Source organism: Rousettus aegyptiacus, unplaced genomic scaffold (assembly GCF_014176215.1).
Source record: "Rousettus aegyptiacus isolate mRouAeg1 unplaced genomic scaffold, mRouAeg1.p scaffold_m13_p_10, whole genome shotgun sequence".
NCBI classification, from domain to species: Eukaryota; Metazoa; Chordata; class Mammalia; order Chiroptera; family Pteropodidae; genus Rousettus; species Rousettus aegyptiacus.
In genome coordinates this window covers 76,250,983-76,273,214 of record NW_023416285.1, presented here as the reverse complement: position 1 = coordinate 76,273,214, position 22,232 = coordinate 76,250,983, and the positions used below count along the sequence as shown (strand labels likewise).

At 37.6% G+C, this 22,232-nt stretch overlaps 1 protein-coding gene across 11 annotated transcripts in view; it reads left to right on the top strand.

Annotated features, from left to right (window-relative positions):
• The first annotated feature begins 2,904 nt into the window (after positions 1–2,904).
• Positions 2,905–22,232, top strand: part of CREM (cAMP responsive element modulator) — a 63,853-nt gene continuing 44,525 nt past the window's right edge. For 9 of the 11 annotated variants that reach the window (XM_016164873.2, XM_016164872.2, XM_036228043.1 and 6 more), the window contains exons 1-3: positions 2,911–3,031; positions 14,209–14,309; positions 22,109–22,232. In XM_016164873.2, coding sequence (XP_016020359.1) covers positions 14,266–14,309; positions 22,109–22,232 — 168 coding nt within the window. In that variant the 5' untranslated portion in view covers positions 2,911–3,031; positions 14,209–14,265. Of the gene's footprint in view, positions 3,032–6,522; positions 9,904–14,208; positions 14,310–22,108 lie in introns of those variants that run through there. The other 2 variants (XM_016164862.2, XM_016164866.2) reach the window with 2 other exon arrangements.

Genomic DNA, 22,232 nt, shown 5'->3' with positions numbered 1-22,232 from the left:
GGATATATCAGTTCTTTGTGTGTCAATACCTGGATATACATCAGATCTCCAAATAACCCTCTGATTACCCACTGAAGAACTCATATAACCAGATCACTTGACATCCATGTAACATCTACTCTCCAGACCAATGGATGTGACCAGACTTCCTGGCACCTATCTTTCAGACAACTTGGCATCCACCATCAAGACTGCCTGACATATGACTGATAACCATCTGGACCCAATCCTAAGGCTAAGAATGCAGGACTGATTATTCTCAGGAATGCATTTTTTAACAATAAGAACCCTTTAACTTTTCCTTCTTCTTTGGAACACTGAAGTGTTTTGGCCTGTGTTTCCAGTTTTTGAATTCCAAGACCTTTAAATAGATTTTTATCATTTATTTCTAGCAAAGCCTCCAGACTCTAATTTAGAGTTTGTTTAAGTGGCTGATCATACAAATGAGAATAGTCTATAACTATGCTGCTCTTCTTTATCCCTAGTATCTCATTTTAAAATTTACTATAAACTTCACATTAGGTATAAATATGAGAAAATGGAAAATCTGTTATTGGCATTTCTAATCAAGTGTTTGAATTATTTGGAAGAGATGACTCTGAGAGGCAGGTGATTTGTCTCAGGCGCTCAAGCTTCTTTTGGAATCCTTTACTGTAATGCCCCTCGCCCCCAAAATGTTTACATCCAATCCCTGTAACCTGTGAAAATTAAGGTTGCAGGTGGAATTAAGGTTACTAATCAGCTAATTTTGAGACAGGGAGATTATCCTGAATTATCATGATGCACTCAATGTAATCAGAAGTGTTCTTATAAGTGAAAGAGGCGAGAAAGAGAATGAGAGATGGCTACATAACTCAACCAGCTGTCACTGGCTTTGAAGATGAAGGAAATGGCAACAAGCTAAGTAATGTGGGTGGCACTGAGAAGCCAGAAAAGGCAAGGAAATGGACTGTTCCCTGGAGTGGATGCCCTGATTTTAGCTCATTGAGATGTATTATCTGACTTTCATTCTATGGAACTGTTAGATAATAAATTTGTGTCGTTTTAAACTATTGTTTGTCATAGTCATAGCGGCAATAGGAAACTAGCGTACCTTTCTGCTATCTCCTGCCCTTTCCCTTCAGGTCCCAGGCACTCTACCTCCTGTTCTCAAAAAGAACAGTTACTCTTCCCCTGCTCTCAAGGATTCCATTTACATCTTAGTACATGTTGATTTACCACCAATACTTGCTATTTTATGCCCTCTAAATGTCTAATAGATTCTATGTAAAGAATGTTTACTGTTAAAGAAATTTTGGAATAAACAAGCAAGCGGCAGTTTTGGCAAGAGTCATCAGTTTCCTCTCAATCACTTGCAGCTAAACATCTATTTATTCAGCGCATGATCAACCCTGACCACAATGAATGGTATGATTTTTCAAGGCTTAGAAATCTCTTCTTTTTTTCTTTCCTTCTGATGACCCCTTTTTTCCCCCCGAGATAAAATGAGCTGCACTGACTACTTATGAATATTCTGTGCCAGCCTTCTCTAATTACACACACCAAAAGGACTTGGTTAATGTTTTATTTGGTAATGTTCTTTGTTAAGAATTAATTTTTATAAGATAAAGACAAGCGTCATCTTGTATTACACTCGAAGGAGGAACTTAGGAATACTGCCTGTGTCAAAAAGGGGAAGTGAACTTGCCAGGTTTTAATTTTCTTATCTCTGCCAGTATGCATTACAACTCGAAGTAGCTTGGGTTGGCCAAAATCTAGCACTGAAGAGTTCAGGATTTTCTCCCACTCTACTGGGACACTAGTATTTCCCAAAGTTTTCCTCCTCAACCTTTACTACGTTGATGTTTTTTTCTTTTCTCAGCAACTTTTCAAATAGTATCCTTGACAGCAGTTTCCAGTGTGATACATTCCCAAGTAAGATGAAAGATCATTGTTTGGATTTCGTTTTTCCTGAACGTAAAGAGGTTTAATCTCAGGCTAAAAGCCCTGCCTTTCTAAAGGACTACTCCGCCTTACGATCACAGTATGTTCTGAATACATATAAATGGGATCCTAACTTACAATAGGTGACTGCTTTACAGGCCAGAAACGTTCCTCTTACTGGGAAGCCCCGGGTTTTCAGTTGGATGAAAGTTAAACTCGCCCCCTTTTATAGGCAGGGGTTTGCTTGTTACCAAAAAGGTTTCATCTCCTCTATCGCATCTCTAGTTAGAACCTATCGCAGTTTCTCCGCGACACTGACGCACAGTCACCGGGGACGTAGCAGCAGGCTGGGAATTAGGCCGGCCAGTCGGGGCTTCTGAGGTCTCACGTCCAGCCAGGAACCCCGAACCCAAGGGTGTTTCACAGGATGTAGGACACAGCAGAGGCGTGGGATTAGGCAGGCTCTTGAGGTTCCGCAGGATGCACCCCCAGCCAGGAGATACGCACAAGGCTCGGGGCCTGTGGCTTGGAGACAATAACCACCGTTAGCTTTTGTTTTGGAGCCCCTTTCTTTCGCGCGCACGCGTGGTAAGCAGCTTCCGGTTTCCGGCGGCTCCTTAGGCCCCGCCCCAACCTCGGTTTCCCGCCTCAATCTCAGGCTTTTCTCCTCCCGGCCACGCCCCCTGGCCCGGTCCGCCCCTCCTCTCTGAAGCCCCGCCCCCTGACCCTCTTCCTCACCGCCCCCCCCGTTCCATTTAATTGTTGGATTGTCGGCGCCGCACTCCCGCTGGCGGCCGGCAGGGGGCGGAGTTCGAGCTTGGATTTTTCCGCCGGGAGTCCCCCCCAGAGTTGGTCGCGGAGTGGGGGAGGGGAGGACAGGGCGCACGGACGCGGTTCGGTCCGCTGCGGCGCTACTTTTGGTTGGGGCTCGGCGCAGAGGCCGCGGCTGCCGCATCAGAGCTGACGTGGGCAACGTGAGGCCGCAGCCGGCGCCGCGCCGGGTTGCTGGGCGGCGGCGCCGCTCCTCAGCGACGGTCGGCTTGCCGTCCCCACCTCCTCGCGTCCGTAAGCAGTGACGAGGACCGCTACGTAAATCCCTTCGCGGCGGGTAAGTGGCGCGCCGGCCCGGAGCAGAGACCCAGGAGCAGGGACGCGGCGCAGGAGGCGGAAGCAGGAGGCGGAGCGGATCCCGGGCAGCTGGTCGGGGCCCCTGCGAGGGCGCGGGGCTGGCGGGACCGGGGTGGCGGGGCCTCTCCGGCGGCCTTCCCGTCCGCTCCCCCTCGTCGGCTCAGGGTCGCCTCCGTGTTGGCCGGGCTGCTCGTCTGTGCTCTTGGCCTTCTTGACTCTTTTGAACTTGGTATACTTGGAGAAGTCTTTCTGAAAAAGCCTTCTTGCTCTGATGAGTGTGTCCTTACTATGCAAAGAAAAGGGAAGCAAGAAGTAAGGATGTTGGTTTTATTCACCACAGCCGACAATTAGTAGCACCTTTGTCCCAGTTTTATTACTCAGTTGGGATGTGAATTAACGTTAACCCATTTCTTCTCCGAAACATGAGTCTGAAGGACGTCGCCGTTGACTCATTTTAGCCCCAGACACGATAGAGCTTGATGAGGTAGTGCAAAGAAGGAACGAATCGCGTTTTTTCGATTTTTGCCTTTTTAGGGTCCTCTAGCAAGGTTCCCAGAACATGGGAATAAACACATTTTCCACATAGTTCTTTATCTTCCTGCTTATTTCAAGTATACCGGAGCCCTGTTTGAAATCACTTAGCTGTTTCCTGAACTGTGGTCTGTAATGCTTCTGTCAGTTTGCGATCAAAATTTCAAAAATTTTGCCTGCAAGTCCGACTAAAACCGAAAGAGCCCCTTTCAACAGTGCGGCTTACCAACGTGACTTGCATAAAATTTCTTCCTTTTCTGCTTAATTTGTCGGACTGATGGGAGTGCAACCACCTTTCATGAGATAAATATAAATCTAGATGCACAATGAGAGAGGTGCAGTATGAATATTGTATTGGATATGTTAATAATTTATGTTTTCTGTTTTTTTTCTTTGGGTACCAAATTTTCTCCTAGTCTTGATCCTTTTTTTTGAATAACAAGCTGTTTTTCTTTCATATATCAGAGTATTTAAATCTTTGAACTTGAAGTAATTCCCCCCGCCCCAAAGGAAAGCAAATTGCAATTTGTTTTGGCCTGTGAATGAGAAGTAGAAGAAAATGATGTTTAAGGAACTATTTATTGATTCAAACATAACTTTTAGTAAGACATTTAAATGTTTTGATCCTGAATGAATAAACAAACACTGAAAGCATTGTCATATAAAATGTTGATAATTTGCTCAAAACGTTCGCTCAAAACGTTTATGGTGAATTTGTAAATAGGTCAGTGTAAGTGAATGCTTTCCCAATGACTTGGCTGGTCAACTGGAATTGTTTTGGTGAGTGTGAAGTTGTAATTACACTGATTTTTTTGTGTGTGTCCATGTTTTGTAAGTATATGAATAAATTTTTATTGGATATATAAACACAGAAGAGCTCTTTAGTCTTGTTTTTGCACTGTCCCAACAGGTTAATGAAATTTACTTCTGATGAATTTAACAAACTCCAGACAGACTCCATAGACTAGAATCCTACTCAGCCATATCATTGCATTATTAAAATATGAAATCTTATTTAGAATTATGATTATGTCATGGAAAGTAGGGAAGAGTTTTAGATTATTAATATAAGGAGTCCTGACTGAATCTTTACTAGTGTGGATATATTTCGGATCCTGTTTTCCCCAACTTTATATTCTTTACAAATAAGTATTGGGCCAGAAAATTAGACCAGGTTTATTATTGAAGTGGATAGTAAATTGTAAAGCACTCAAATGTCCTGTTCTATTTAGAAAGAATATTTAAAAACAAAGCCAAGTGAAACTAAGAAATGCAAACACTTAACAGCTGAACCATTGATATTTTGATTTACAGTCAAATTGGTCATTAAGGAAATAAGCCTGAAATGTCTTTGAATTCTGTTAAGTATTTCTCCTTTACTGAACTGGTGGATTCTGTAGGTAAAAGTCAACTTTGAGAAGAGATATTGTATATTGGATGTGATTTTAATACCAATACATATATAGAGTATAAAAGCATTTCAGGGAAAGTGTTTCTTACCTGTTTCACATAGGCAGACATAAATTTAAAATCATTTCATTATTTTCCTTTTAAAGAATACATAAGATATTTAAAATACTTTTACCATAGGAACTTCACAATGAAGAGTGTGCTGCTGTTAAGAGTAAATACTTTCATTCATAGGTTTTCTTTTTTCTAATGCTCTAGGATATCCTGTAGAGAATAAGGGAGAATGAAGAAGAAAACCGAAGGATAACATTAGTGGGAATTTATATAGCTATTACTCATGAGGATACCTTGAGTCTTATTGGTATAACTCAGTTATAAGAAAGCTTAAAAAATAAGATATTTTGCACATCTCTTAAATGGCATACCAGGAGGTTACTGGCAAGATGTACGTGAAACAATTTCGAGGAAAAGTGTAGGCTAGAAAATTATGGGAGTTTTGCTTAAAGACTAAATAAATGGAGAGGAAAGATGCTTGTCTCCAACGAAGTGTTACTATCAACTGTGGTGTGAGGCTCCTTTGAAACCTCCCAGTTCTTCTAAAATAGGAATCATTATCAGGTATATTTTCTGAACAATGTACAACCAGACCAATTAAATATAAAAATCCTGTGAAATTTTAACAGTGGGGCTCTTGTGAGTCTAATACTTTACTTTGAGATGTTCACAAAATAAACTTGAGTTTCTTCAAAGTTGGTTTAGTGAAGCTTTTTTTTTTTTTTTTTAACTCAGCAGACTTAAAATTAGAACCATCCTAACTGAGAATGTCAGATGTCATACATTTTTCTTCATAATCTCAAATAGCCTCAGTTTTTTTCATTGATAGCACAAAAATGATTTTTTTTGCTTAGAAATATTTTAAGCTAAAATTTTTATGCCAGCATTGATTAATGCTGAAAGCTTCCAACTTTGGAATTAGGGCAACTATGTCATGCATAAAGACCTATGTTACCGTATATAGATCCATAGGATGCATTTGCTACTCAAAATTGATGGAGGAGTTAAATTTAATTTATTTAGGTATGTTTGCACCTAGAAAAATAAGTTTTGTTAAAATACACAAGGTAGGACCAATCTAGGTAAGTATAACAACTTTGAAATTTGACTTTAGCTAATCTACTTTTCCAGGTTTATAAATTAGTAGTCAATGTAGTTGTACTTAAAGTGTAGTAACAAAACATACTATTGAAAAGCAAAATCCTACAGTGACTCTAGTCCAGCAGATAACTTCCCCGAAAGATTTTAAAGTTTGTTTCCCTTCATGAAGCAGTGGTGGTAGTGGCGGCGGCGGGGGGTGGGGGAGGGGGTGGCAGATGCTGGTAGTGTGGAAGGTGTGGTAGGTGCTTGGAGAGGTGGAGATAGGCCATGATTATTTGAATTTATTTTTCATTTCCTCCTTAGCATCTCATTCTACTGGTCATTGTGAAATAGCCAAAAGCAGGCACCAGGTGGGTGATGAATTATAAAAGAGAGGCTTGAATAGTTAATCTTTCTGTGACTTTAGGAGTTAAGATTTCTTAAATAATGGCAAATATCTCAAACAATTAAGTTGGAGTGGCCTTGAATCTGTACTAGAAAGCCACCTGATTGTATGTATGACACATGTTCAAAATATTAAAGACATTACTTACAAGCGACCCACAACTCCGGTGATCAGGTCCTTGTCTTATGTCATGAGAAAGAATTCACGGATAAGATGAATATCAAACAGGAAAGCACAAGGTTTATTGAAGGGAAAGTACACACTCAAGAGGGACCAGCAGGCAAACTCAGAGATCTAGTCACTGAGAATTTCTGGATAGTGGGCTTTTCTTCTTGAGGCCTGAGGCTGGAGATGTACTGACTGACGTAGCCTTCCTTGTTTGTCTCCTCACAGTGGGCAGGGAGCTCAGTTTTCTGCTTTCTTATTTAATGTTTCTGGAACTGTCATGGCATTAGATGCATGTGAGCCAGGATTACCGCAATGCTGATGAGATTATTAGGTCAGATCTCAGTCAAAGATGGCAGCCAGACTGAATAGAACTGGTTTTGGTTTGTGTCCTACCTGGACTGAGACAGGGAAGGGTCTGAAAAGAGCCCGGAGCCACATCCTGGAGAGGTAGGGTACGTCTCCAGGCCGCGTGTCCTGCCTCATAAGTGTTTCAGATAACTTTACAAGTATTGCTCCTGGCTTCTTCAATTCTACTCTTAAGTGCACATTGTTACTTGTAATGCTAATTTTTTGCTTCACAAAAATTATAGTACTTTAAAAGTGCTGTAATTTCCTGTCGTTACTGCCTCCCTTTGTGTTTCTTGTGCTCATCTCCTTGCTGAAAATGCATAATAACCATAGGCTCATTTCCGTCAACTTCAGGTGTATGGCTCTTTGAAATGAATTCTCTCTTCTTGCTAGCCCTGCTTCTCCCAACTTTCCAATCAACTTAGTTGAGAGGGGACCAGCTTTACAATATGAGCTTCATATACTTCCTTTATCTTTCAAACCTTATTTGCCGTTGCTACTTAAATCATGGTTGACCTATGGAGATCTACTTTCCCAAAGAACTAAACCTGTGCTTTATCCCAAAACCAAAGAAACAGATTATCCTTTTCTGTGTTCTCTTTCTGCTGCCATAAGAGGCATTCTGCCTTTCATTCCACATTCTTTTTAATTTGACTAATGCTGTTTGCACTGATTTTTGTTCGGTTGGTTGGATGTGTTTTGTTTTTGTTTCTGTTTTTGTTTTTTGGCCTTGCGAAAAAAAAACTCAATCCATAATTTGTAATTTCCATTTTGGGATTTTTGAAAGTGAAAGAAGAACTTAGGTTGTTTTACAATTGTCTTCATAAAGAACTCTACATTTATGTCATATTTCTCCAATATTTTATAGTGCTCTTAAACTGTAATATCTACTCCAAAAGCAGGAGTTTTGAAAGCAACCTGCTTTCATTGTATTTCCAAAGCATTCAGCTTAGTTTTATAGAAACAGTTATCTCTTTAAATTGTTTTCTCTATTTAATAATTTTATCTAATGTTTAACAGAATTCCAAATTGCAACTGTAAATATGGCTGGAGTAATCAAGTTTGGTAATAAATACAACTAAATCTTGGTAAGCATATACCCCAGCTGATAGGAGCAGAAGTGTTTGGGCACACTAGAGAAAACTGCAGTGGGCATTAGCTAAACAGAAGGTTTTTACAGAATGGATGGAGAACATACTTAATACAGTGAGTTGGTCTATGAGGTGGAAGTTGGTTTAAGTAAGCTTTTATATCCTTGTAAAGTCGCCCAAGAAGTTTGATTCTTATAATTACCTAATTTTTCCAGAAAGTTAAGATGGTAATGCAATTAAGCACAGCAGAGTAGATGTTTAGAATTTTGTAAGTTCAACTATAAGTGCCAACTTTAATCAGCATATTTTAAATATTAATATACAGGGAGCTGTTACATTAAGGGATATTTAATGGCATTGAAATTGAAGCTGTTGTGCCAGAGAGTGAATAGAACAAGACACTGGTGAAGAGTAAGGTGAAAGCCAAATGTTACTTTTGTAGTCAAAAATAATATACAACAGAAAGTTTTTATCAGTGTGATAAATGTCTTCCAAATACAGCACAGAAATCCAAATGTGCACAAAAGATTTTTTAAACTCATTTTCTTTCTATATAAAGTATTATTTGCCTGCAATAAACTAGTCTAAAATATACCTTTCTACTCTAAAAGATAAAGCTTCCTTGGCAGATAAGACTAAATTATTTTTTGAAGAATATCAGCAGTATTCAGGACATGATATCAGTATCCTTTGACTTTAGGCATAAGGAGATCAGCTTAAAAATTATAACTTCATACTGTGTCTTGCAACATGATGACAAATTCAACGGGTATGTTTTAGACTAAATAGAATATTTAAGTATTAAGGCCATGTTAGGACATTTGAGCTCTTCTTAACCATTCAGGTGTTTATGTATGTGCAGATGGGGGATGCTAGATTCAATCCTTATCTACCCCTTAAGAGCATGTTCTAGAACATTAAAACCAGATTTGGGACGAGATTAATATTTTAAAAAGCAGTTGAGTTTTCGAAGTGTCCATAGTTTATACTGTATTAATGTGGGACCCCCTGCTTTACATATCCACACAAAGTAATTTTGAACCTGGGAAATTTGTGTAATAGAAAAAAAATGGCATACCTTAAAATCCGAATGCTTTTGCAACAAATTTTATCAGGCAGTTGCCCAGTACCTCAAATTATAATGCTCCAAACTTCGGATAGCTATTAATAAGGCAAGGGGGAACCATTGGAGGGTTTTAAATGAGGAAATAGCATGTTTAGATTTGCATTTTGGATAGAGTGTTGTGTTCTAATGGAGTGGGCATTACAGTGGATTGCAATTAGGTTTGAGTGAGGTGAAATAATTATAGGGAGAAACATTGCTTATAGGGAGGCTGTTACTAATTTAATAATGTCAAGAAATGATCAGTTTCAGAACTAATAAAGTAGCAATGAGAATAGAGAAAACAGTAGTCGAGATATTTAGGAAATAAAATCATTGAGGTTAAGCAAGCTAGTGGTCCTTGCCTATATTCCAAGCACAGTTGAACATTTTGCATTCGTTATTATATTTCCTCAAAACAAGATCGATGTCATTTTTTTTTTTTTTTGGCATATAGGAAAAGATGCCTGGAGAAATTAAATAATCGTTTGAGCTTACACAACTAAGAAGTGATAGAACTCAAGTTAGCACTCAGATCAAGTTCCAGCACCAGTGCTTTTTATACAACACACTACTCTGCCACCATCACTAGACAAACCACTTTACCTTCTTAGGAGTTGGAGGCAAGAAAAGTGAGGAATGAGGAAAACGTGGATTCCCAGGTAGGCTGAGTCAGTGGTGATGCCAGTCACTGAGATAAGAGTACAGCAAGAGGAGAGATGCAGAACAAGAGAGTTGAGGTTAGTTTTGAAAATTTTGAGCGTGAAGACCTGTGAGCCAGCCATTAAAAGACATCTAACCAACTGACGAAAGGGCTAGAGCTCAGAAGAGAGGTCAGTGCTAGAGATGAGATTTGAGATTTAGGTAAGGGTGAAATAGCCTAGGGAAAATGTGAAGGAGATTTTTGAGACTGGAAGCCTGGGATTACCAACCTTTTAAAGAATGGACTAAAGAACACAGAACGAAGGACAGGATAATTTGGAAGAAAAGCATGAAAGTGGACTCACTAAGCTCAAGGCAGATGAAATATGAAGAATAGGAAATGCTGTAGGACTCTTAAGGAAGATCAGGACTGAAAAGCCTTGTGATTTGGTGAGCAGGTAATCCACTCAGTGATAACGTCCTGGTACTTGAAATAATTCTGAGGACCCTGAGTCAGGATCAGCTTTACCTGATGGTTGTTATTCTGATGTGAGTCTAGTTGTCTTTTTTGCCATCCTATGGCTGTGGTGGCAGAAGGCTGGTACTTCAGTGCTGCTTGCCTCTGGGAATAAGAAGTAGGTAGCTGTTCTGGACTTTACTGAATATCTTTTTCTACTTTTTGAATTCTGAACCATAAGAATGTGTTACTTATTCAAAAATTAAAGAAAATGATATTTCCAAGAGAACTATAGAAATTAGTGGTTACTTCTTATATGGTGCCATAATCATTATTACTCAAGTAATGTTGTCATTATTCTTTGTTTAAACATCTGTCTCATTAGACTGCCATGCTCCTGGAGAGCAGGGACATTTTATTATCTGTATCTCCCGTACCTAACACAAGGGCCTGGCATATTTTGGGTGCCTGTCACTCTTAAATAAATGGTCTTGCCCTTCTTGGTTACACTTTTTATGGAAAATAATATGTCCCCATGGAAAATGACAGATTAATGTAACAGAATAAGGTATAATCTGAAGGTGTAGCACTGTCCCAGTGTCCTTGCTTTTTATTCATGTTGTAGGTAGCCTGGTTCAAATGCCCTACCATCTCTTGTTGTCTCTGTGCAGGAGTGGGGCGGTAGGCAGGTGGTAGCAGCAATAACCATTGGTTTAGTGCCCTTAGTATGGTGTGGCAAACTCAGTTTCAAAATTGACTGGGATGGTGTGGCACCATTTTAGAGGGAACCACTTAGAAGGGAACCCCGAAGGCTATATGTCTGTGGTTAAATGTTGCTATTGCTGGGTGCATGTAGAAGGTACTTCTAGATGTGCACATTCGTCCTTTGCAACTCTGAAATAAGGTCTCCCAGATATATTTTTTTCTTTGTCTTTGCCACTTTTACTTTAGCATGCCAAATGCATATTTTTAAAAGATATTAGTAAAAACATGAATGTCTAAAACAGCTTTTTGTAATAGGTTGAAGACTGTTGATAGGAGATTTTAAACAAACTATTAATATATTTTTCAGAGTTAAAATTCTTTGGCAAAACTCAGTTTCAAACTTAAGGTAAATGAAAAATGGTCGACAGATTTGTTGCAAAGAATTGAAATTTAAGAAAATGACAAATTCAGTTTATTGATTATTATCATTTTAAAATAGAGTCGATACCTATGAGCAATGTCTAATGTATATTAAGTGGTTTAGACAGCACCACTTTCTCTTCAGTAGAGAAGAATCTGAGAAATAGCACATGATTTAAGTTTTAAAAAATTTTTTCTAGGAAGATAATAAAATTGAATAGAAATAAAATTGAAAAATATGGAATTGTTTTCAGCTTTCTAGTCTTTTTTAAAATTTTATAGAAATTAGAGTATTTTTCTGATATAGTTTTGAGAGATTTTAATTTTTTAAAAATAAAATGTTACAGAGGAAAATAATGGTGTAGGTGATAGAGGCTCTGTTTATCCCTCTGGTGACCAAATCATACTTGTGATGGAAACAAGGAGCAGGAGCAAGGAAAAATGCCTGGGATCTAGATGAACAAGCCATACAACTAGGGAGAAATCTAAGAAGTCACCCTGCAATGGCAGAAGGTAGGATAGGGCAAGGACGCGAGGCTGCCCCATCTTGAATAGATGAATGAGACGGAGGCTGCAGCAGTAGCAGCAGCAGAAGCCTCTTAAAGGGGCTGCATCCGCGAGCAGATTTTCGTCATGATGGACCTGCTCACTCTGAGCACCAGTGCCAATTCGGCTGCAATGCAGTGGCACCAGGGAATTACAGGGAGACATTGTCAGAATGAGGGGCGAAGCAAGCCTTGCTTGGTACAGAAGTGACACCAGTATCCATTGTTCCTTTTTGAGTCTTACCCCCTCCCAGAGCACAGCCACAGCGCAGCCATAGCTGTGACATGATCAAACTGGATAACTGAGGTCCCTCCTCCCAGAGGATCCCCTGAAACTCCGCCTCTCCCAGCTTGGGCCCCACCCAAGCTTCATCCAGGTATATCCTCAGCAAGTCAGGTGCTCCTTGCTGAGCAGTGCCTAGACTCACACTGGGGGCAGCTGGCCTTGGTTTCTGGTGTTGCCTTTGGAGGCAATGGTAAGCACAACACTTGTGGATTCCTTGCTGAATAATAACAGGTGGCCCCAAAGGGGTAGAGGCTTGAGCTAAATTTGGCCTGCAGCTGAACCCCTCTCAGGACTGTGCCACTGTAAACCTACTTCACAAATCCACACTAATAAGACCGGGAGACTTAGGAGCTTTGCTTAGTACATAGAAACAGACACAGAAAGGCAGCCAAAATGAGAAGACAAAGAAGCAGAAACCATATGAGGGAACAGAACAGAGATCCAGATATAATGGAGTCAAGTAATCTAACATCCAGAGTTTAAAACTCTGGTTATAAAGATAGTCAATGAACTTTTCAGAAGTATAGATCAATTCAGTGAGAACATCATTAAAAAACATAAAAATGGAAATGGAAATTATAAAAGGGAACCAGTCTGCAATGAAGAACACATTATTTGAGATGAGAAGTATAGTAAATGGAATAAACAAAGAAATAAAAAAAATGAATAAAGAAAAGGATCTAATGCTCTATCTAGAAGATGGGAAAGCCAAGGACACACAATCAGAATGGCAAGAGATGGGATGCCAAGACTATAAAAATAATTTAAGGAGCATATGGGACACTATTAAGGGTCCAAATAGCTGATCTGCATAACTGAAGAAAATTAAGATGTTGAACAGCTGTTTGAAGAAATAATGATGGAAAACTTCCCTAACCTGAAGGAAATGGACGTAAAACCCCAGGAAACTCAGAGAATTCCAAAAATCAGGGATCCAAAGAGGCCCACACCAAGACACGTGATAATTAAAATGCCAAAGAAAATGACAAAGAAAGAATATTAAAAGCAAGAGAAAAACAGTTACTTATAAGGGAGAGCCTATAAGATTGGGAGCTGATATCTCAAAAAAAAAACCAAAAACAAAAAAAAAAAACAACTGCAGGACAGAAGGGCTTGGCAAAAAATATTCGACAGGATAAAGACCCAGGATCTACAATCAAGAATAATTAATCCAGCAAAGCTATCATTTAGAGTTGACAGACAGTTAAAGAGCTTCCCAGACAAAAATAAACTAAAGGAATTTATCACCACCAAGCCAGTATTACAGGAAATGTTGGAGGGACTTCTTTAGAAGAAAAACGTATCAAAAACAGGAATAAAGAATGGTAACAACTACATTCCTATCAATAAGTTCCTCAAATGGAAAAGAATTAAGTGCTCCAACTAAAAGATAGAATGGATGAATGGATAACAAAATTTGACCCCTACATGTTGCTAATAAGAGACTCACTTAAGATTAAAAGACACGCAGACTAAAAGGAAGGGGATGGAAAACAATATTGCTTTGACCTAGAAGGTATTTAAGTCAGAGAAAAATAAACACTATATGATTTCACTTATATGCAGAATCTAAGGAATGAAAAGAACCAACGAATCAAAAACAGACTCAGAAATATAGTGGACAATTTGGTGACGGACAGAGGGGAGAGGGTTTGGGGGGGCGGGGTGAAGGGTTAAAGAAGTAAAAATTAGTAGCTTGATGGATGGTCACAGGGATGGGAAGCACGGCATAGGGAATGCAATTAGCATTAATACATTGGCTAAGTGGAGGGTTGGGAGAGAGGGAGCAATTATGGGGATCATTCTACAAACTATATAGTTGTCTAATGTACTGTATACTTGAAACTAAATAAATTTAGGAAAAAAATAAAATGTTATGATCTCCCAATTCAACATTATAATTTTACTGCAGGATAACTAAAGAAGAAAACAGAAAAGGAGCAAAGCATTGATTACAAATGTCTTAATAATGAGCAAGTGTGGCAGGAAAAGATATATTAAGACAAATCTAAGGTAGGTGGATATGTTTTTCCAGTTTTTTGAAAATTCTCCTTGGAGAGCTTAAAGTTAAAATGATGGAATAAATTAATAATGTAGATATGTACACATACATATACCTGTGCACATGTATTATAATAATAAAATGTACTCAAATTATTCAACCATTCAATTAAGTAATTCATCTTCTACTCTGTACTGTGCTAGGCTCTATAGGGGATAAGTGGACATGCACGTTCATCTTACGCTAAGCGCGCTGGCCTTTTCAGTTAGATAGGAGACTAAGGACGTGAACAGTTTTCCTTTTCCTCCTCCTTATACCCAACAGTTGTAAAACAAGAAAGTCTCTACCAGTGTTTTACAGAAATCCAAATAGAATTTTTCAATTCAGTTGCTTTCAGAGATATTCTGGTTCATTAGTTGGCTCTAGCTTTAAAAAGAAAATAAATTTTCTATGACATTTTTGATAAAATTATTTAAAAATAGAGAATAGACACAACTTTAATAATTTTCCTTTTCCAGCTGGATTCTGTTTTTAAAAGGTGAAAAATTTTTTACGAGAGTAGGGGTCTGTAGTGTAATTTGTCTTTGCAAAGTACATACAACTAAGATTTTAGAAGTTTATTAGTTAATTGAACAGTTAATTATAAATAGGAAACTGCCATTGTCTTATTTGTCATTTAGATATTTTTGGCCTGTATTTCTTTTTCTGTTCTTTGTTCCTATCTTATCTTTTAAGAACACTTCCCTGGGTACCTATGATAGAATTTCTTCAAAAGGTTTTTCCTTTTTCTTCTCATTTTGCCTTCTATTTATGTATCTTGTGTGTTCTTGTTACATAAGTATGCCTAAATAACTTTGGTCATTAATTACGTGAATAGTTCTAAAATTGTAAATCTAATTTTTATGAATATTTTTCTTTTTATTCATTTCTTAAAAGTATGTTATTGATTGTCTACCTATTGTTAGTGTTGTGCTGTACCAACAGTAAGTACCGTTGTACTTCAGTATTTTGGGGCGTAATTGCGGTATGATGTGAATGTTCTGTTAACATCCTAGAAAATAACAATAAGCAGACAAATACAGTGCTACCCCCCAAAAGTAGTTCACCTGAGAAGTCTTTGAAAATTGTGCTGATGGGTGGCACCTTTTCATTAAAAACAATATATTAACATTTTGCTCAGCTGAAACCCGATATATTCAGAACGTATTGAGATAATGTTTACTTTTCTATCAAAGAAGACTTCAGATGAAATACTTAACTTCATAAGAAAAGAATATTGCTACTACTATTAATCATAAGTTTAAATGTACCCATTGTTGCAAATCTGTTCTTTGGAATTGTGGAACTGAATATTTGCCAGTATTTTGCTTGCTATTAGTTTACAGTGCTTAATGGACTTTTTTGTTTTAATTTTTTACTGTTTCATCTTACATGTTTTCATTTTTAGATGTTCTGTAATTTATAATTACTAATTGGTCTTTTTTCTCTAATGATTATTTAAGATTAAAATATTATATAATTACTTAATTCATAGTGTAGTCTGTTAATTTTAGTACACCGTTTAACATTTGATTATTATAGAAAATGAGATTTGTAAGAAAATATTCTATGATACATCTCTTCAGTTTTAGCTATCAAATACATGGTGAACAGTACAGGATTATAATGGATCTTTCTTTTACACTTTATAAATAAATTCTGTCTGGACTAGCTGGCACTGGCTTACAGATGTTAATGTTATGTATACATCATTTACAGCTGAGTTCTGGATCTAGTATGTCCTGCTGAGGTAGTGTTTGAAAATGCCCCATACAGTATGTGACCCATGTTAAGCACTTGAATGTTAGTTGAATCATTTGCCCTAAGTCCTGCCCTGGAGTTGTTTTTTAGGAGGTTTAGGGGGTTGTGCTAGAGAGCTCCTGGATGTAAATCAGCAGAATAAACTTGCTTGAAAATGATAGGGCACATATTTTAAATTGATAGTATTGACCTTAGTCTTCTGTAGATAATTTTTACCTTCAAATAAATTGATTTTAGTATCAAACTTTTACTGAATGACATCTACTGGGAAATATACAAAGCACTCCAGAAGAATTCAATTGGGATAAAATTAGTCTCTGCTTCCTAGTGCGAAAGATTAAGCATATCTGAATGAAGATTGTAACAACAATTGCAGCATATTCCAAAGCATATCATTGTAAAATGTCTAAACTGGGTATGAAACAAACCCTGGAATCATAGTCCCAGAGCTCTTTCACCCTCCCTCATGCTATTGATTATGTGCCCTATAGAAAGTCACTTAATTTCTCTGAACCTTGTTTTTTTTCCTAATCATTTTTAGTAACATCTGACCAATGTGTTTTTGAAAAAAAAAGGGGGCTTATAAGGAGGCCAAAATGCAGAGTGTGGGGAGGAATAGAGTGGCTGGAGATGAGGCTGTAAAAGTGAAATGGGACCACATTGTGAAAGAGATTGAATGGCCATTTGGTTTGGTAACTGAGAATATGGACTTTGGAAAAAGGCCTTATTTCAAAACCTGACTATGCCACTCAGTATCTTTGTGGTAAGATCAAATTCTTAACCTCTTATGTCTCCTTTTCTCTATCTCTGAAAGAAACACTAAATATACTGACCTTATAAAGTTGTTAAAGATTAAAACTAATAGGCATTTACCACATGGTAAGCATTCAACAAATGGTAGTTATAGTTATGAAGTTTAATTTTATCCTATAATCAATAGGGAGCTATCTGGAGAGTTTTGAGCAGAGAAGTGTTTTAAGCATAAATATATGTTTTAGGGAGGTAACTCTGGGCATGGATTAGATTAAGGAGATACACTAGTGGCAGAGAAGGGGACTAAATTGTTCTTAAGAAGGTAGAATCATCACACCTGGTGATGATGCTGTAGGGAATGAAAAATTGAGGGTTTCAGGGATTACACCCAGGTTTCCACTTGAGCAACTGGATGGATGGTGGGGCCCCATTTCCTGAAATGAGAAACTCAGAGAAGAAATGTGTTTGTGGAAGAAGAAAAGGAGTTTAATTGTGGACCCATATAGTTGGAGGTACCCAAAGGAGATTCATCTGGATATGTTAGGTTAGCATTTGGAACACATGATTTTAGAGTCCAAGAGAGACCTCTGGAATAGAGATCTAGATTTGAGAGTCATAAGCTAAAAGCTTGAATATAGAGAATCTAGATGATATTACACAGCGGGGAGATTTGAGAATGAAGGCGAGAAGTTTAAACAGAGCCTTGAAGATGTAACAATGTTGAAGGTTAACATCCAGTAAGAGAAGGAATTGGCAAAAGAGGAATTGTTAGTGAATCAGATGACAGCGGAAAATGCACAATCATGACATCAAGATATAATTTTCAGGTGTACGTTATCATTTGACATCTATATGTATCCTTCAGCTACCATATATTTGATCCCCTTTATCCACTTTACCCTCCTACTACCCCCCTATGTTTAACCCCTTTTACCTCATCTACCTCCCCCACCCCCACTCCCCACTAGTAACCACTTATAGTCCATGTCTATGAGTCTGTTTGTCCTGCTCATTTGTTGCTTTTAGGTTTATGTCCCACATATAAGTGATATGTGATTTTCAACTTTTTCTGTCTGGCTTATTTCACTTAGAATGATTATCTCGAGGTACATCCAAGTTGTCAGTATTTCATCTTTTCTTATGGCTGAGTAATATTCCATTGTATATATGTACCACAGCTTCTTTAGCCAATTTTCTATTGTAGGACACTTCGGATGCTTCCACGTCCCGACCACTGTGAATAATGCTGCTATGAATGTCAGTGTGCAAATATCTTTTCAGATATGGGTTTTCAAGACTTTGGGGTAAATACCCAGTAGAGGGATTGCTGGATCATATGGTAGATCACGTCTTAGTTTTTTGAGAAACCTCCATACTGTTTTCCATAGTGGTTGTACCAATTTGCAGTCCCACCAGCAGTGTATGAGGGTTTCTTTTTCTCCGCATCCTCTCCAACATTTGTTATTACTTGTAGAAGAAGGCTTTTGAGTCAGGTGTTAAAATCTTCAGTTTGCATCCTGGATGTGAGTAGAAGATGATGATTATCACATGGATGTGTATAGGGTGGTACACCAAATTACCTTGCACCTCAAGGGAATAAAGGATTTTGTGAAGGAGCAGAGGAGGAACAGCTGGGAAATAGTAGTGGAGAATCAAAGAGGATGCCAAGTCAACATTTGATCTTGATGAAGTTGGGAAGACAAGCAGCTCTCTCTTGTGAGGAATTACGGGGACTTTAGGAGTTTCAGACAGCATATTGCTAAGGCTTGCAAGGAGAATAGGAGTGAGCATTTGTATTCTAGGGGGAAAGGAAGCAGTAGCTATGAGGCGAAAATGAAATACGAAAGGAGTTTATAGCTTTGACAGTGACTGGAGAAATAGGGATGTAAGGTATTAATGTAATTCTACCATGTATGCAGGGGCATCAGAGTTCAGTCATGGCTTCCAGGGAAGCCCATGGTCTGTCGTATGTGGTCTTTAGAGCAGCATTTGTGAGGAGCAGCAGCTGAGCTGCTGGTCCAGTGTTGGGACAGGAGCTTATAGTAAATAACCAAGTGTAGCAAGAAAGCCATTTCTGCCTTTCTTTATTAGGAGGCTCAGGGTCTGATTTGGCTAATATTAAACTGTGGGTTTTTTGTAGCTGTTCTGTTACTCACGTATAGAAACATGATTCTAGCTTTGGAGCTTAAATGGACAATAATGCTCTTGACTGAAAGAAGGAATATAAAGGAAGGAACAGGTGTCTGTGAAAACTCTAGGCTGAGATGCTCAGTAGGAGGGGTGTGCATAAATACAGATTTGGGAGTTACCTGCATATAGAATTGAAGAAGCCATAATACATAGATTGCAAAAAGGAGAAGGGTGAAAGATTGAACTCTGGGAAATACCCAGGAAAAAAAGGCAACTATTAATGTGATAGCATCAGATAATGTATATAAAATCACTTTCATGTGTAAACATTTAAAAATATTAAATAACTTATGAAGTCTTTTATTATCTCTCTAAAAATTAGTCCTGAGTGGTTTAGGTTTACCTTTTTAATTAAGCATTAGAGCTTTTTTTAATGGGAGTCTTCCTGATTTCTATTATGTGTACTCCTCTTTCCTTAAAATATACAAGTATAGTTAACATTTTCTTGATGACTCAGGATAGTTATTGTAAATATCACTTATTGAGTTTTTAATTAATAAATGCTTTAATTTCTTTACTATAAAGAACTAGACGGCTTTATCCTGTATGGACTCAAATTGCCACACACTTGGAATTCTTGAAATGTTTGTTATATTCTCTATAGTTTCACCATTGTGAACTGTATCTTCTTATATCCAGTGTATTTAGATAAATGAGGATTGTGTGTTAAATAAAAATGAATGGGTTTAAAGTATGGACCAGGAGAGGTTCTCTTCATTCAGGAGTTTTAACATATGGACTTTGGGCCATTTGTTTTGCCTGTTAAGCTTATTGTTTGGTTCTTTGGTTCTTGACTGAATTCTGTGTAGATATCAAATAGTTGAAACTTTGTAAATATTGGTTGGTTTCATAGATACTGAAGGGCCTAGAACAGATGAGGCATTTGAGGTAGATTTCTTTTTTTAATCTCCGGAGTATTGAAAGCTATTCTTCATCTAGTTCCATCCAACCTTACCAGCCCTACTTCTAACCATCTTACTCTTTCTCCCCACTAAATCTAAATAGGCTCCCGTCACCCAGATTCTCTGTTACAGTCAGCTATAATGTTTTCTAAACATATTCTATAATTTCTTCCTCTCAGTCTTCCTTTTCTTTTCTACCTGGTGAAGGAAATTCTTCTCTTCCTTCAAAATAAAACTCATGTGGCCCATCCTCAGACAAACTAAATCGTTTCCCAAAGCATTTCGTATATAACATCCTTCACACAATTTAAAAAGTTACTTTACTTGTATTCATTACTGGTCTACTTGATGGAATTTTCCAATAACCTAAGTTTTTTTTCAAATTTTAATGTACATTGGAATCTCTTTGATCTAAAAAAATTAGATCCCCAGAAAGTTCAGTACAGTAGATTTGGGGTTTAGCTTGGGAATCTTTGTTTTTATTATTATTTTCTTTTTTACAAGTACATTAGTTAATTCTGATATAGGTTATCCAAGGACCATACTTTGAGAAACTAAGGACCAACTAGTGAGAGAATTCCATCAGGGCAAGGGTTGTAACCCACTTTTATATTTTCAGGGCCTGTCATGTAGATTGTGCTATAAATGAATATTTCTGAAATGAGTAGTTTAGTGAGAAAGGCTTTTCAGTATTTAATATTGGAGTAGACACTCAAATTTTTGGCCAAGCCTTAAGAGAGTTTTTAATAAAGTTATAAGAAATAGCATAAGACAGCATTTCTCAAGTTGTTTCCAGAACACTACTGCTAGGACATGCTTTGTGTAAAGAGGTCAGGTAGTTTTGGAAAATACCGCCTGTTGGATCTGCAACCTCAACCCTTCTCAAGGCAGACTAGCATGTTCAAGCTTCTGAGAAGTTCTACAAAATCTTTTAATCTTGGATATTTAAAATTTTTTGAGTAAGCATTCCCCCTACCCTTTTTCTTAGATAATACCTTTTCATATCCTGTGGAACTAATGTTCTGAGGTATTATCTTTGGGAACTGCTTATGGGAATTGGGCAGTTTATGCAGGTTGGTAACCTATACTTACCTACAGCTGGAGAGGCCCTGCTGGGAAATAAGAATAGAGGTAAAGGAATTTGGGGATGTTGAGGGAAATAAATTTTTTTATAATAGACTATAGATTTTTATTATTTATAATTACTCTAAATTGTCATGATCATAAGTTTTAAAATGACTTTGAATAGTGAGAAGTAACTCTAGGCGTAGTGTAGATTATGGCCCATAGGTTTGAGATTGGAATGCTTGGAAGGTAGGTAGTGGTTGCTGAAATGCAAAAGAAGGTATTAAGTGAAAGACTGTAGCTGAAGATCTGTAGGGTCTGATCTGTAGGGGGAAAAACACATATTATTGACAATTGAAAAGATAGACAACAGCAGGGAGTAGTTCCTATGAGTTTTAAAATTTGATTTTATTTTGCTGGTGTTTTATATTTTCTCCTAGTAGGGTAAAATTTATTATTATAAGGTTTACCTTCTATCCGAAAAGACTTCATATAGAAATAATTAACTTAAGTTGAAATCATAGGCAAAAAATCAAGTCAGAAGTTTTTCCTGGAAAATTTAGATTCTCCTCTTTAACTGAGGAGCTTCAGAACAAATGGTCAGCTCAGTGATTCACTTTGAGAGGCTTATCAGAAACTACTTAGTGCTTACAAAGGTAGACATACCTTTATGTTATAATGCATTTTATTTAGACAGTGGGAAAATTCTTTCTTATTACATCATGTTATAAAGCATCTGCTTTATATTAGGCTTTGAGAATCATAGACTATTTATACTTCACATAAAATAGAAAACCTCATTTTTATCATTTATACTACAGGGCTTAATTATCAAGGAGATTTTATTAATAAGATTCAAAAAATTTTAATAAACTAATTCCATCAAACATTTTGCAGTGGTCCTTTGGTAATAATGTTCATATCCAGTGAGCAGAGAAGGTGCCTTAAGTTTGGAGAGTTAGAAATCTGCCACTGAACCTATTTCTTGAAAAAAAAAATAAGTATATTTGGATGAGAGAAATGAATATCAGAAAGATAGGTAAAAACAGAAATGTTTCAGATAGGACCTTAATATTTCTTCCTTTTTATTGTCTTTTCAGACAAATGACCATGGAAACAATTGAATCTCAGCAGGATGGAAGTATAACAGATTCTGTGGCAGAGAGCGAATCTGCTCATATGCAGACCCAGACTGGTCAAAATTCAATTCCTACTTTAGCTCAG